This window comes from Ctenopharyngodon idella, chromosome 2, assembly GCF_019924925.1.
Source record: "Ctenopharyngodon idella isolate HZGC_01 chromosome 2, HZGC01, whole genome shotgun sequence".
NCBI lineage: Eukaryota > Metazoa > Chordata > Actinopteri > Cypriniformes > Xenocyprididae > Ctenopharyngodon > Ctenopharyngodon idella.
The window spans coordinates 34351283-34363408 of record NC_067221.1 but is presented as its reverse complement, the minus strand read 5'-3'; the positions used below and the strand labels follow the sequence as shown (position 1 = coordinate 34363408).

The 12126-nt window shown below is 37.0% G+C and overlaps 1 protein-coding gene across 11 annotated transcripts in view; it reads right to left on the bottom strand.

The window, feature by feature from the left end:
- Nucleotides 1-5932: 5932 nt before the first annotated feature.
- LOC127495831 (NACHT, LRR and PYD domains-containing protein 1 homolog) overlaps nt 5933-12126 on the bottom strand; it is a 32694-nt gene continuing 26500 nt past the window's right edge. For 9 of the 11 annotated variants that reach the window (XM_051863181.1, XM_051863210.1, XM_051863225.1 and 6 more), the window contains exons 21-23: nt 11906-12053; nt 11430-11474; nt 5933-11315 (exon numbers count right to left, since the gene is read on the bottom strand). In XM_051863181.1, coding sequence (XP_051719141.1) covers nt 11041-11315; nt 11430-11474; nt 11906-12053 — 468 coding nt within the window. In that variant the 3' untranslated portion in view covers nt 5933-11040. The remainder of the gene's footprint in view (nt 11316-11429; nt 11475-11905; nt 12054-12126) is intronic. The other 2 variants (XM_051863203.1, XR_007925198.1) reach the window with 2 other exon arrangements.

Genomic DNA, 12126 nt, shown 5'->3' with positions numbered 1-12126 from the left:
GCAAGGCTCGAAATTGTGACCATTTTGGTCGCATATGCTCCCTAAATTCAATGTGTGTGACTTCAAAATATATTTGGGAACATTTTTGTGAGTGCAAATTATTGTTGAGGTGCGACCTGTTTTCATTTCTCTACAAAAAGTTGGCTAATTATGATGCGCCTGCTGTGAGCTGACACAGTGACCAGGTCCACCGTTTTATCACATAACCAATTAAACTTCATCTTTACGTTCTTAAGTTTAAAACAGATTTTAGGTTGGTTAATATTAGCCGTCAATCACTCCCTTTCACTGCACTCAGTTGTCACGTGACAGGGAGCTAAAACGCAAAATGTAGGTTGTGCTGTTGAGGCTTGCACAGCATCTTGAGGAGAAATCAAAACAAATGAGCACAAAACACACGAAGAAACTCAGTTAACATACTGTGGTAAAAATAAAAAATGTGGAGTTTTTATATTTATAACATATGATACAGTTAAGCAACATCGACCTACACTTACAAGCCTTGGATGGGAGTTAAGCTACACGACCAAGAGTGCTTTCCTGAATACCTTCAAGATTGAAAATGTGACACTGATTTCAATAAACAAGTAGTTAAAATTAAATCACTTACATTTTAGACGCAGTATTAACTGTTTTTGTTTTGGCAGTGAGAATAGTTCCAAAGAAATATCACAGCAGAACCATACCGCATCTCACAGAAACGCTAGGGTGTTGCTTGGTGGTTTCTAGGATATCCTGGGTGGTTGCTAGGGTGTTACTAGGCAGTTGCTAAGATGTTCTGGGTGGTTGCTAGGGTGTTGCTAGGTGATGGCTAAGGTATTCTGGGTGGTTGTTATGGCATTACTAGGCTGTTTCTAGGGTGCTCTTGATGGCCTTAGTCTGAATGAATCAGCCGTTTGAACGAATCATTTGAAAGTAAAAAAAATAAATAAAATGAAAGATGAAGCATACATTTAATAAGATTAGGAAAAAAATGGGGGTAAAAAATATCACAAATATGCAGATTTGTCAAAGCTGATAGAACACTGATGAGAATATTGCTCAGAATACAAAAAAAAAAGTTGTGTTCGTTACTATAGCAACAGTAGAATCTGGGTACAGTGTGTTTCAGAATCAATCACTGTAAAAAGAACTTTTATGTCGAGATGACGAGAAAACAACTTTTGTTATCTCGAGATCACAAGAAAATTAAGTCGTGATCACGACAAAACAAGATAGAAAAAAATAATAATCAATGGCCGTTTAGGGCTTCCGTAGCTATGGGAGTGACTGTAAAAATGACATTTTTCTCTCTTCTGACTGATGTTATCAGTCGCACTCTATTTTTTCCTCTTTTTGAAAGTTATGAAAACACTATTGCAGAGTTTTTCTTTTGCTATTTGCGCAGATGGAAACAAAAATATATATTTAATGAAGTCTCTCATTCACTGCATAACACATTCACAACGTTTTATTACAATAGTGTGCCAGTGGTTATTAATGTTGTGCATTGCTGTTTGGCTGCCAGTTGTCCCTTCTGATTGAAGGCAACCATTTATCCCACCAATCTAACTCCTTTGGGATCGAATAAAATTGTAATTCGGGGTTTCTCTGACGACTGTTGTTACAGCTAACAGCACAACATATCCCAGGCATATTGTAACCTTGTTGTGAACCTTCTAGGAGTGTTTCGTTGATCTTCCTCTGGTAGTTGTGGCTGCTCTGACCATAGACTGAAACAGATCGTGCAGCTGTGACCGGGCACAAAAATATTTTTATGCGATACACGTAAGGCGATAAAGTGCTGTGACGTCACATGGTCCTAATGAATAAAAGTTTACCCAACTATGACGACTTCCGCTTCTCAGAAACCCTGAAATGCGAAAAGGGTCTATCGCTCTCGCCGAACTTTGATGTCATGCGCTGATCGGTCTGCGCAGCGCTGTATGAGTGGTGGATCGTGCCAAATTTTTCACTAACCAGGAGAAGGAGCAGTCTACCCTTCCATCATCATCAGTCCTTGTAGATTTTTGAATGGGATTGATAGGGACGGCAGACGACAGTCCGGCCTTACAAGGCGCCTGATACATACGTCGTTTCCATGTACGTCGCCTTACAAGACGCCTGATACATACGTCGTTTCCATGTACGTCGCCTTACAAGACGCCTGATACATAGCCTACGTTGTCCCCATGTATGTCGCCTTTAAAACCATTAAAATATTTGCATTAGATGTATTTGTAATAGGCTATTGCTTTTACTGTAATTAGTTAAGTTATTTTCCAACAAGTGACAATAGTGTGTAATAATTATGTTATTACACACTATTGTCACTTGTATATACCTATATATATATATATATATATATATATATATATATATATATATAGGTTGTGTTACGTTAGTGTTAAAGTGAAGTTAAATTGAACATGTTTTGAACATTTAAAGGCATGCTGTTTTACTTGGACACTGTGGCTGTTTTACTTGGACAAAGAGCCCATGCACATTTTTTCTTTCTTCCTTGTTTTCTCATGATCTCGGCTTAACTTCCTTTAGGCCTAATTCATTCAACATTTTCTTCAACATTAAATGACGTGGAAAACGTCATTTAATGTTGCAGTTGCAAATGTCTATTCTGAGCAAACATGCTTTTTTTTCTATTTAGGCAAATAAGAGGTTACAAAAAGTATTAACAGTACAAAAGGTGATGGTAGAAATGATATAGTCTTTAATTTTTTACAACAAATTAAGCAATTATAATAGATTTATGAATTTCTGATGCTCAGGAGGAGAACAGCAAATTCTAAACCAGGGTTTGTCAGCTCTGGTCCTCAAGGCCCACTTTCCTGCAGAGTTTAGCTCTAACCCTAATCAGTTGAGAACCCCTTATTTTAGAATTTGCTGTTCTCCTCCTGAGCATCAGAAATTCATACATCTATTATAATTGTATTTTTGGTATTATAACCCTTGCTCTAAACCATCAGCCATATCAACTGAAAGATGAAGACTCTGATATTAATGTTGCCCACTAAATGCATTGATTGATCTAATTCATTTGTGTAACTAATTGTGTACTGACAGTATAGTTTTATATAATTAATTTACTTATAAATTTGTGAATTACTAATCGCTAATATTTTATGGTGGAAAAATATTTTTCATCCTTTGTGGTTCAGCTGCAGATCGGGAATCAGGCTAGAGCAGACTGCGGGTGAAATATCCAAGGCTACTTTTTTAAATATCAAATAATGTTTAATGATTATAATATTTTATTCACATAATTTCTGCATTTTAAATGAGTGTTGTTGGTAGCTGCTAAGGCAGCTATATGAGATGTGTTATCTTACCTGTGAATCATTTATCCTTATTTTTGTAATTAAAGTTTTTTATTTATTAATTAATTTATTTTTAATTTTGAAATGTTTTATTTAACAGGCGGTGATTTCAATAAATCTGAGTAGGCTATTGCTTTGAAAATAACAATAAAATCCAATCAATGGTGTGTTTTGACTCATTGACTCATTTAAGTGCTACATTTCTATTGTATTTTGTATTTATTTTGTGTTCAATGTCATTCATGGTATAAAGTATGATTTTTACTTTGCTTATTTTGAGTTTGTTGAAATTGTTCTCTTACCTGTGAAAAAAAGTTAACTCAGTGAAATTAGCAAATCCTAAATAATAAATTAAAGGCACAATGTGTAAAATTTTTGGATTAAAATATCCAAAAAAACACTAGAACAATGTTATATATTTTGTTGACTTGTGTACATACATTATACCAAATGTTTCCAAGAATGTTTAAATCCAGAGAAATAAGCAATTTTAACCAGGACTCGGGATGTGTCTGTGCGTTGCTTATCAATGACATCATACCCGCGTTACCCTCGGGTACCCTCGTTTTCTCGATTTACAGCTAGTACCGTGTTTTACCATGCCTAATATCGATCTAGCTTACTGCAGTGTGCAACAAGTGTCTTATAGTAGCTGCCGAGCGAACGCAGAGTAGCACTATAACAACTTTCAACACACAAATGTATCTAATATGATAAACAGTGCTGATTCACCCCATATACGAATGACCGGAAGAAACGGAAGCAGCAACTCTCATTATCAATAGCTCCGGCATCCTTGTTTTTACTTAATTTTTGTGTTTATCTTTATAGTTGTTGTTAATAATTGTGAAAATGAAGGGCCCGAGCACCGATGGTGTGAGGACCCTATTGTAATTGCTCAGTCAATTTTTCTTCTCCGAAATGAATCGCATTTTTGAGGGCCTAAACATGCTCGAAAACTCATGAAACTTTGCACACGCGTCAGAAGTGGTGAAAATTTATGTCTGATATGGGTTTCAGAATTAGGTGTGGCAAAATGGCTCGATTGCGCCACCTACAAAATTTCAATTAAGCGCCCTTCGCGCTACATTTCATGTACAAGTATGAAATTTGGTAGACAGATGTAACAGCCCAATACCGTCAAAAAAGCCCCTGGGTGCAAAATCTGAAAACCCAACAGGAAGTAAGATATTTTGAATTTTCTTCAAAATTTTTGTAGTTTTTGCCATTTCCAGACATTGTACTTTAACAAACTCCTCCTAGAGCTTTAATCAGATCAACATCATATTTGGTTAGTCTGATTTTAAGACCTTTGCAACGTTAAATTGTGAAGATCTACAGTTTTCGGTGAAGGGCGCGTCCGTGGCGGCCTGACAAAGTCTGATGTTTCACCATGAAAGAGGAAGCTGTTGTTACTCAGGCATACAATGTCCAATCTGCCCCAAACTTCACATGTGTGATAAGAGTCCTGGCCTGAAGACATCTATATGCCAATATTCAGTCATAGCGCCACCTGCTGGCAAGAGGAAATGGCATGCTTTACACTGTAATGCACTCCCAGAAACACATTTCAATATGCCACGAAGTGCCAAACATACTAGAAACACGTTAAATCATGCAACACCTGGCTAACGTATGTGATTAACGCCACGAAACAGGAAGTTGTTGTAACTCAGGCATACAATGTCTGATCTGCTCCAAACTTCACGATTGATAATAGTCCTAGCCTGAAGACATCTACATGGCAATATTCAGTTAGTCAAAGCGCCACCTGTTGGCAGCAGTAAGTGTGGCACTTTGAAATGACTTTGCCATATTTCCCTTGTATTTTCTCGCTTACATGCATGTCGCCCACTGTTCACTGTTTTCCTGATGCCAACGGGTGGCGGTGATCCCGGGTGCGAGGGCCCTTTCATCGCTGCTTGTAGCTTTAATTTTAGTTGTTATTCGTCCTGCTTCCATGGCATCTGCAGGGTCTCCTCCATGGGTGTGACTGGCACTGGTGAGGTGGTGGGGATACTTCTGTGGTTCCTGGTTATTTGCTGTGAATTCTGTGCTGCATTTGGAGTGTGAATTGCAAATAGTGGTTGTATATATTTCTGCATACGTATGGTTGTGCCCTGTTGGAGCCCTGTGGTTTGTTGTGAATTTGTTTTGTTTCTCTCTTTATCTCTGATACCTGTACTAGCGATTTAGACATTAATTGCCTTTATACAAAATTTGGTGTTTGTGAATTGTAATAAAACTGCTTGTACAAGTGATAAAGCTTTTACTACAGTCTGTGGCCAGTTATTAGCTCACTCGTAGGTGGGTTACAGGATCACAGAAGGTTTGTCCAACACTCGACTGACATTATAAAGTGAGCTTGGAGGAAAGCCATGATTTTAATCATATAAACTGTTGTGTTTTAATGTTGTGCTACACTACCTATGCACCTGTACCAGGACCTATTATGTATTGTCTTATTTTGAAAAGTTAAAGAACATGTCAATGTTTCTTTTTAAAGATGGACATTTGATACAAAGTCAAAGAAGGTTCAAGTGAGAGAAATGAGGGATTGTGAAAACAGTGTGAATATAAAAACAGACGTAAATATAAAAGACAAATTCAAATCCAATAAGCTTTATTGTCTATTCCCACAGGGGTAGAAAATTGTCTTCAGACAAAGGCTCAACAAACAAAACACACAATAAATTAAAATAAAATTCACACACACACACACACACACACAAAACATCTTAAGATCCTATTTAAAGTGCCTGAAATTTAAAGTGTTTTTAAGGTTCCTAATATTGTTTTGGGAGTCTCCTACAACAGGTTTACATACATGCAAGGTCAAAAACACTTTAGTTTTCTCATAATATAGGCCCTACATTAATTTCACCTCAGTTCTCTATGATTCGTAAACGACTCGTTAGAAGCAGTAGAACCCCTCCTTTCCGTGAGCTTACACTGCTCTGATTGGTCAGATGGCCCAATCCTTTGTAACATTAATCGGTCTACTACGATTAACGTTGCCATTACTGAATGACAGCTATTTTCACAAGACATTGTATACAATGTATGGAAAAGATAGCATCGATTTTACCGTATCAATTCGAGCCAAAAAGTAGTCGATGAACCAGAAACTGATTCGCAATCATGACTGGAGTAGGTAGGACGTTTCTATATGTTAAGTGTCACCTTAGTTTGCTTTATTTATAAGACGTGAGAGCATCATCACTGTTATACTTTATGTAGGTGCACCTGGGAACTGTATCAGAATGCAAAGCAAAGCTGAAAACCTCTAACATAACGTAAACATTTAGACCAGATGTGTACAGAAGCTTTTTTTGCCATAACTATTAACAAAGAAAAAAATGGCTATATCATTGTTTGACATTACAATGGGTGTTTACTGTTTACAGAGAGAATACTTCAACTAGTTAGTGCGAATAGCATCTTAACATCCTGTTACAATACAGGTAGAGCTCCACTCTACTGTAATAATAAAAACACAGAGGAAAAAAACAGTTTGTTTTACAGTAATGTAAGCAAACCGAGCCCACAACTATGTTGTAAACTTACACGTTAGCCGAGCACAAACGTGAATAGCTGATAATGCATTACACTTTGTAAACAAAAGTCGTGCTCCATCCTTGATCATTACTCCAAGTAATAAGACAGACAAGCTGCAGTAATCGACACATTTTTAAACAATATTGGACCCACATCTGAATAGCAGAACTACAGAAACGTGAGTTAGCCGGTTAGCAGCAGACATACTTTACACAACATAACATACAAAACTACGATATTTGAACGATCGCTACAAAATATAAACATCAATTATTAATCATACTTACAGGTTGAGATTCAAAGGAGCAAGCTGGTCCAAATAAACTGGGCATTGGTCCATATTTTAAGACCAAGCGTTTTGTGAATCTCCCGAGGTTTGAGAAGCAGTCTTCAGTAAACGACTGGAACACAACAAAAGATTGTACTGCTGTGAAAAAATGAATTTTCCCTGGCGTCTGCACGCGCAATAAGTGGGCGGGCAATATGCTAATATTTCCTTGTGACGTATCATCAACAGTATAAAAGTGTGCACAATTAGTGAAATAAACAGCAGATGCTGGCTACTTCAGGAGGAACCTCAAAGACTTTAACCGATCTCTAACTTCTTTAACTTTAGCAAATGCTAATACACATTTAGTTAACAAAACGAAACCATAAACATTTTAATGCTATAAAAGTGTGCACAATATTGAGAAATAAACAGCAGGTGCTGTCTGTTTTCAGACACTTCACGTTAGCATGTAGTCTACGGCTAATAATAAACACCACTTTAACATGACCTCTAACTTAAGCAAACACTTTGAATATACATTTAGTCAGCAAAACGAAACCAAACATTTAAATGTTAGTAAAAGTGTGAGTTCATAAAAAACGATCCACCCGCATGTCTCTCTCAGCCATGGTGCCTTCATCTTTGCTGATCTGCATCTCGAGCAGATGAGGGAGGCGTGACCAGGCCCATTGAACACGTCCCAGTTTCTTGACTCCACCCCCACGTCAAAACAGTGCTAGTATGAAGTGTAATGCACAGAAAAGTGAAGCACAAAGGAAAAATGGTATTGCGAGCTTACACTTGACTGAAACGCATAACAAAAGGAGTATTACAAATTAATTAGTAGGTGTGACAATGGAAAATATCTGTTGCAGAGATAAAATAGGATCAGTGTTCATAAGCTTCTTTTACATTGATTTTTGCAATTAATTATATCTTTCTTTTTGCAATTCTTTATTTTTTTTCTCCCAATACTTTATTTTTCTTTTGCAATTAACTTTATTTTCTTTTGCGAGACTTCATTCTTTTGCAAAACTATGTGGCATGGTTTTGACTCCATTGATAGGTAAGGTAAATAAATAGAAGGTAGTATTTAGTTTCTAAAAGAAAGACTCAGAAAGAGCACAAATTCTAAAATTCAATATACTTGGGCGTGACTCCCGCTCATGGCTTGATAGAACTCTGCCGACAGAACTCCATATAGCCATCAGAACCCACCTAGAGAACCCCCAAAAGAAAATTAACCAGATCAGCATGACAGATAAGTAAAAGAAATACTCAAAATGCATAGACACAGATGAAGATTGAGAAACCTTGTTGTACAGTGCACTTGCAGAAGGATAAGAACGCAACTTGATAATGCTTTACTAGCTAATTAAAACATAGATAGCTATTGAACACTGCAAACGCTAGCAAACCTTTGCAAAAGGATAAGCAATGCGAGTATCATCGTTCGATACCTTATTGAAGATAAAGCTTACTGCAAGAGGGACCTTGTCATTTGCGGTGTGGGTCGGAATCAATAGGCACGTGTCAAATAGGCAATTTCGGTCCTGACTGATAGGCAACTGCTTTCAAATACTCCCCTGCATATTTGTGTTAATCTCTGAAAACTGTCAAAGGTTTGTATTAGCAACGTGTTTTGCAGTGTTGAGCATAGCCAATCACAGAAATGTCTGGTGAGCACATGAACGCATGCCAGGGCTAACAACGAGCCGGGCGGAGCCAAAAGCCTTGGACGAGGCCAAAATACAGCTACGTTTAGACTGTCAGATCAGTGCCACTCTAAAACCTGCCCTTAACATGCTTCCTTGAAGCAATCATCACACCACCCCACCATTTCACTAGCAAGGAGAAAATTAATGAAAACTTGATCGCAAAATGAACTTGACTTAAGAAAATTAAGCAATCAGAGGATGTTTACTCGCTGTCTCCAGTCCCACTATACTGATATCCTTTCAACCATCATATTCATTCATACCTCATATTACAGTTTTTCTCGATTGCTTAAACATTATAACCAGGCTTTTGAACTAAAATTTCAAAACCATAACGCCATTTATTAAAAAGCACACCCAATTCCCTAAACTATAAACACTATTCCCTTGTTTTGACACATAAATCAGATTTGTTGAACTGTCACTGCAAAACTCGAGACACAAATCCCTTCATTTCTCATTGCCTATACCATGTTGTCATTTAGAAAGCACTAGCATTCAATATTGTTCACTCAAGTCAGCGTAGCTTGAGCTCAATTAGCACACAGTTACACACGTGGAAACACTAAGAGTCAAAATTTATCACACAACAATCAGAACCTTCAATAGAAAGATAAAACATACTGAGTCAGTTCATTCAGTTTTGGAACAATGGATCCAGAGAGACGTGATTGAAAAGGTTGAGGACACCAGAGAGGAAGAGGATGAGCAAGAGCTGTAAGGAGTGGAGGAAGAGGTGAAGGAAGAGGAGGAGGACGAGGATGAGGATGAAGGGCAAGGAGACAAGGAGTCTCAGATGAAATTCGTGCCACTAGTTGACCATGTCCCTGTCCATGGTATGACTATGAGGGAGGCTGGGCAATGAGTTCAGCCAAACTTAAGTTGCTTCACCGTTGCCTCGATCATAAGAACCTTCAGGGACGAAAAAAAGGCAGGTGTACCTCAGTGTACTCTACTGTAACTTTTGAGTGCTGTACTCTGTTACAACACATGCATCAAACTGCCTTACATACAGATAGAGTTTCTGTCTGCTTCCATTTTGTAAAAAGGATGTGTTACAGTTACAGTAATCAGTACTTCTATTTTTGTAGGACACAGAGACGATGGAATGGAAGAAGCCTGACTAGACATTTCAGTTGATGCGTGCCAGGGGTGGATCAGGCATGCAAGAGGATTTTACCCCCTCTGCCTGGCTAGGGCCAGTACAGCCTGTGATGTTGAAGAGATTCTCTGGCCTGTCCCAGACCAAAGATGTGATGCTGGGGCAGAATTTTTTTGTAGTTGTTTGGTGTATTGTACTGTACAGTACATTAAGGAATAAAAAATGTGCAAATGTATACACGTGTTCATCATGTGAAAAGTTCCTTGAGGGGGAGAACCACAAGCAACACAACTTTACTGGTTTTTGTTTTTTGTAGTATTGTTTTGAATTTATCTCACCAGTGTGTAAGACTATGTTGTAGTGTGTGTGTTTTTGAGGGCTTGTGTGTGATGTCTGAGGGCAAAGTTTGGTTTTTCAGCAAGAGTGAATGGTTTTGAGTGTAGAGCTTCATTTTGACCTGAAAATAGGATGTTTGGGGAATTGGGTGGAACGTTATGGATTTGTGTTTACTGTTTTGAGAATATGAGGCATAGTTTCAAGAAATGTGTTTAAGCAATCGAGAAAAACTGTAAACAAATTTAGGCTTACACAGAGTAAAACATAAGCATATTACTGTACATCAACAAAGACATAATACAGAGTCCAAACAGAAAATATAGGCATTAAAATCTAAATCTAAAATGTAAACCTGGATATAAAGTTTACGGATTTAGAAAATTTTAAATCAAAGAAAATATGTAAAAATTTATAACATAAATGAAGAAATATTTTAGATTCTGCTTTTCAGTTATATTAAATAGGCAAAGTTTTGACATTGTACAGATGGTCAGATGTTATTGCTTCAACCAAAACAAAAGATGCTCACTTGATCTTTCTTAAATCATGCTGTGTAGAACATGATCATACGGTTTTACACAAACTTGTGAAGTTTCATGCCAGAAATATCATTTGTAAATCTTGTGCTAACTTGAGAAAATAAGCATCTGGATCTCTCTCTTTAAATATACATGTATATTAACGCTCGAGCTGCCGTTTACTGCATGTCTCAAACTTACTGAAGTTCCTGTTCTCTCAGCATTACTGCTGTCCACTATGTCCAGACTCCAGATCATCTACTAGATAAGGTTCTTCGTCCTTCAGCAGTCCGTAGAATTCTGTTTTTACAGAAGGTCCTCCAGAGTCAAGAACTTTAAACAAGATTCTTATTTTCTTATTTTGTGTTTTTGCCTCACAAACTTCTCTGTACATTTCATCTGAAATCATGTCTTTAGTCCTCAGACCATCAGCAATCGCCATCACTGATGAAACTCTTTTAATAAGTTTATCTCTGTGTTTTTTCACAAATTCAGATTCTGATTGAAACAAACAAACAAACAAACACAAACATTACTTTCCAGAAGGAATTGTGTGTGATGGATAAATAGAAAGAAAAAACAACCAATTGAAACACATCTTTGAGTTCATACCTGTGAGCCTTTTGTGAGCAGTAGGGACTGCATCTTTACCTGATGCTAGAAATAACGACATTTGATCACTGAAAAATCTGAATAAAAGAAACTTTAATATATAAACAATAACAGTTAACTAAGTATTATACACCAATAAAGACTTTACTGATCATATTGAATTTAGTATAACTGGTAAGATAACATATTAACATTGGTTAAAATCTATAATGATCACCTAGTAAGAGTCCAACTTAATACTTTTATAAAGCATGTTGATTACACAGAAACATTTTGGAGTAGGATTTACTTGGAAAAAGCTAGGAAACAATTTTATAAGTAATTGCTAGTAAATTTCACATATAATGACAAAGAAACGGCAAGTAACATTGAATTCAATGATTCAATCTTTCATATAATTTTAGTTTTGCAACGAGTGTTACAATGTGTTAAGAGCTACAATACTAGCAATATCTGTCACTCATGTCATTCATTACCTGTGAGAAGGATTCGTCGTGGAAGCCACACTTCCTTTCCTTCAGTTTTATCTAAAAGACTCAGCTTGACTTCCTCAATGTTGACATTCACAAACACTTCAAATGTGGGATGATAGTTTGGACCAAAATTGCACTCAAACATCTCAGTCTGAAAAAAGAAAAGCAATATGAGGGTAAGAGACTAACTAAAACTAAAATCGCAGAAAACTAGTGTTAATCTA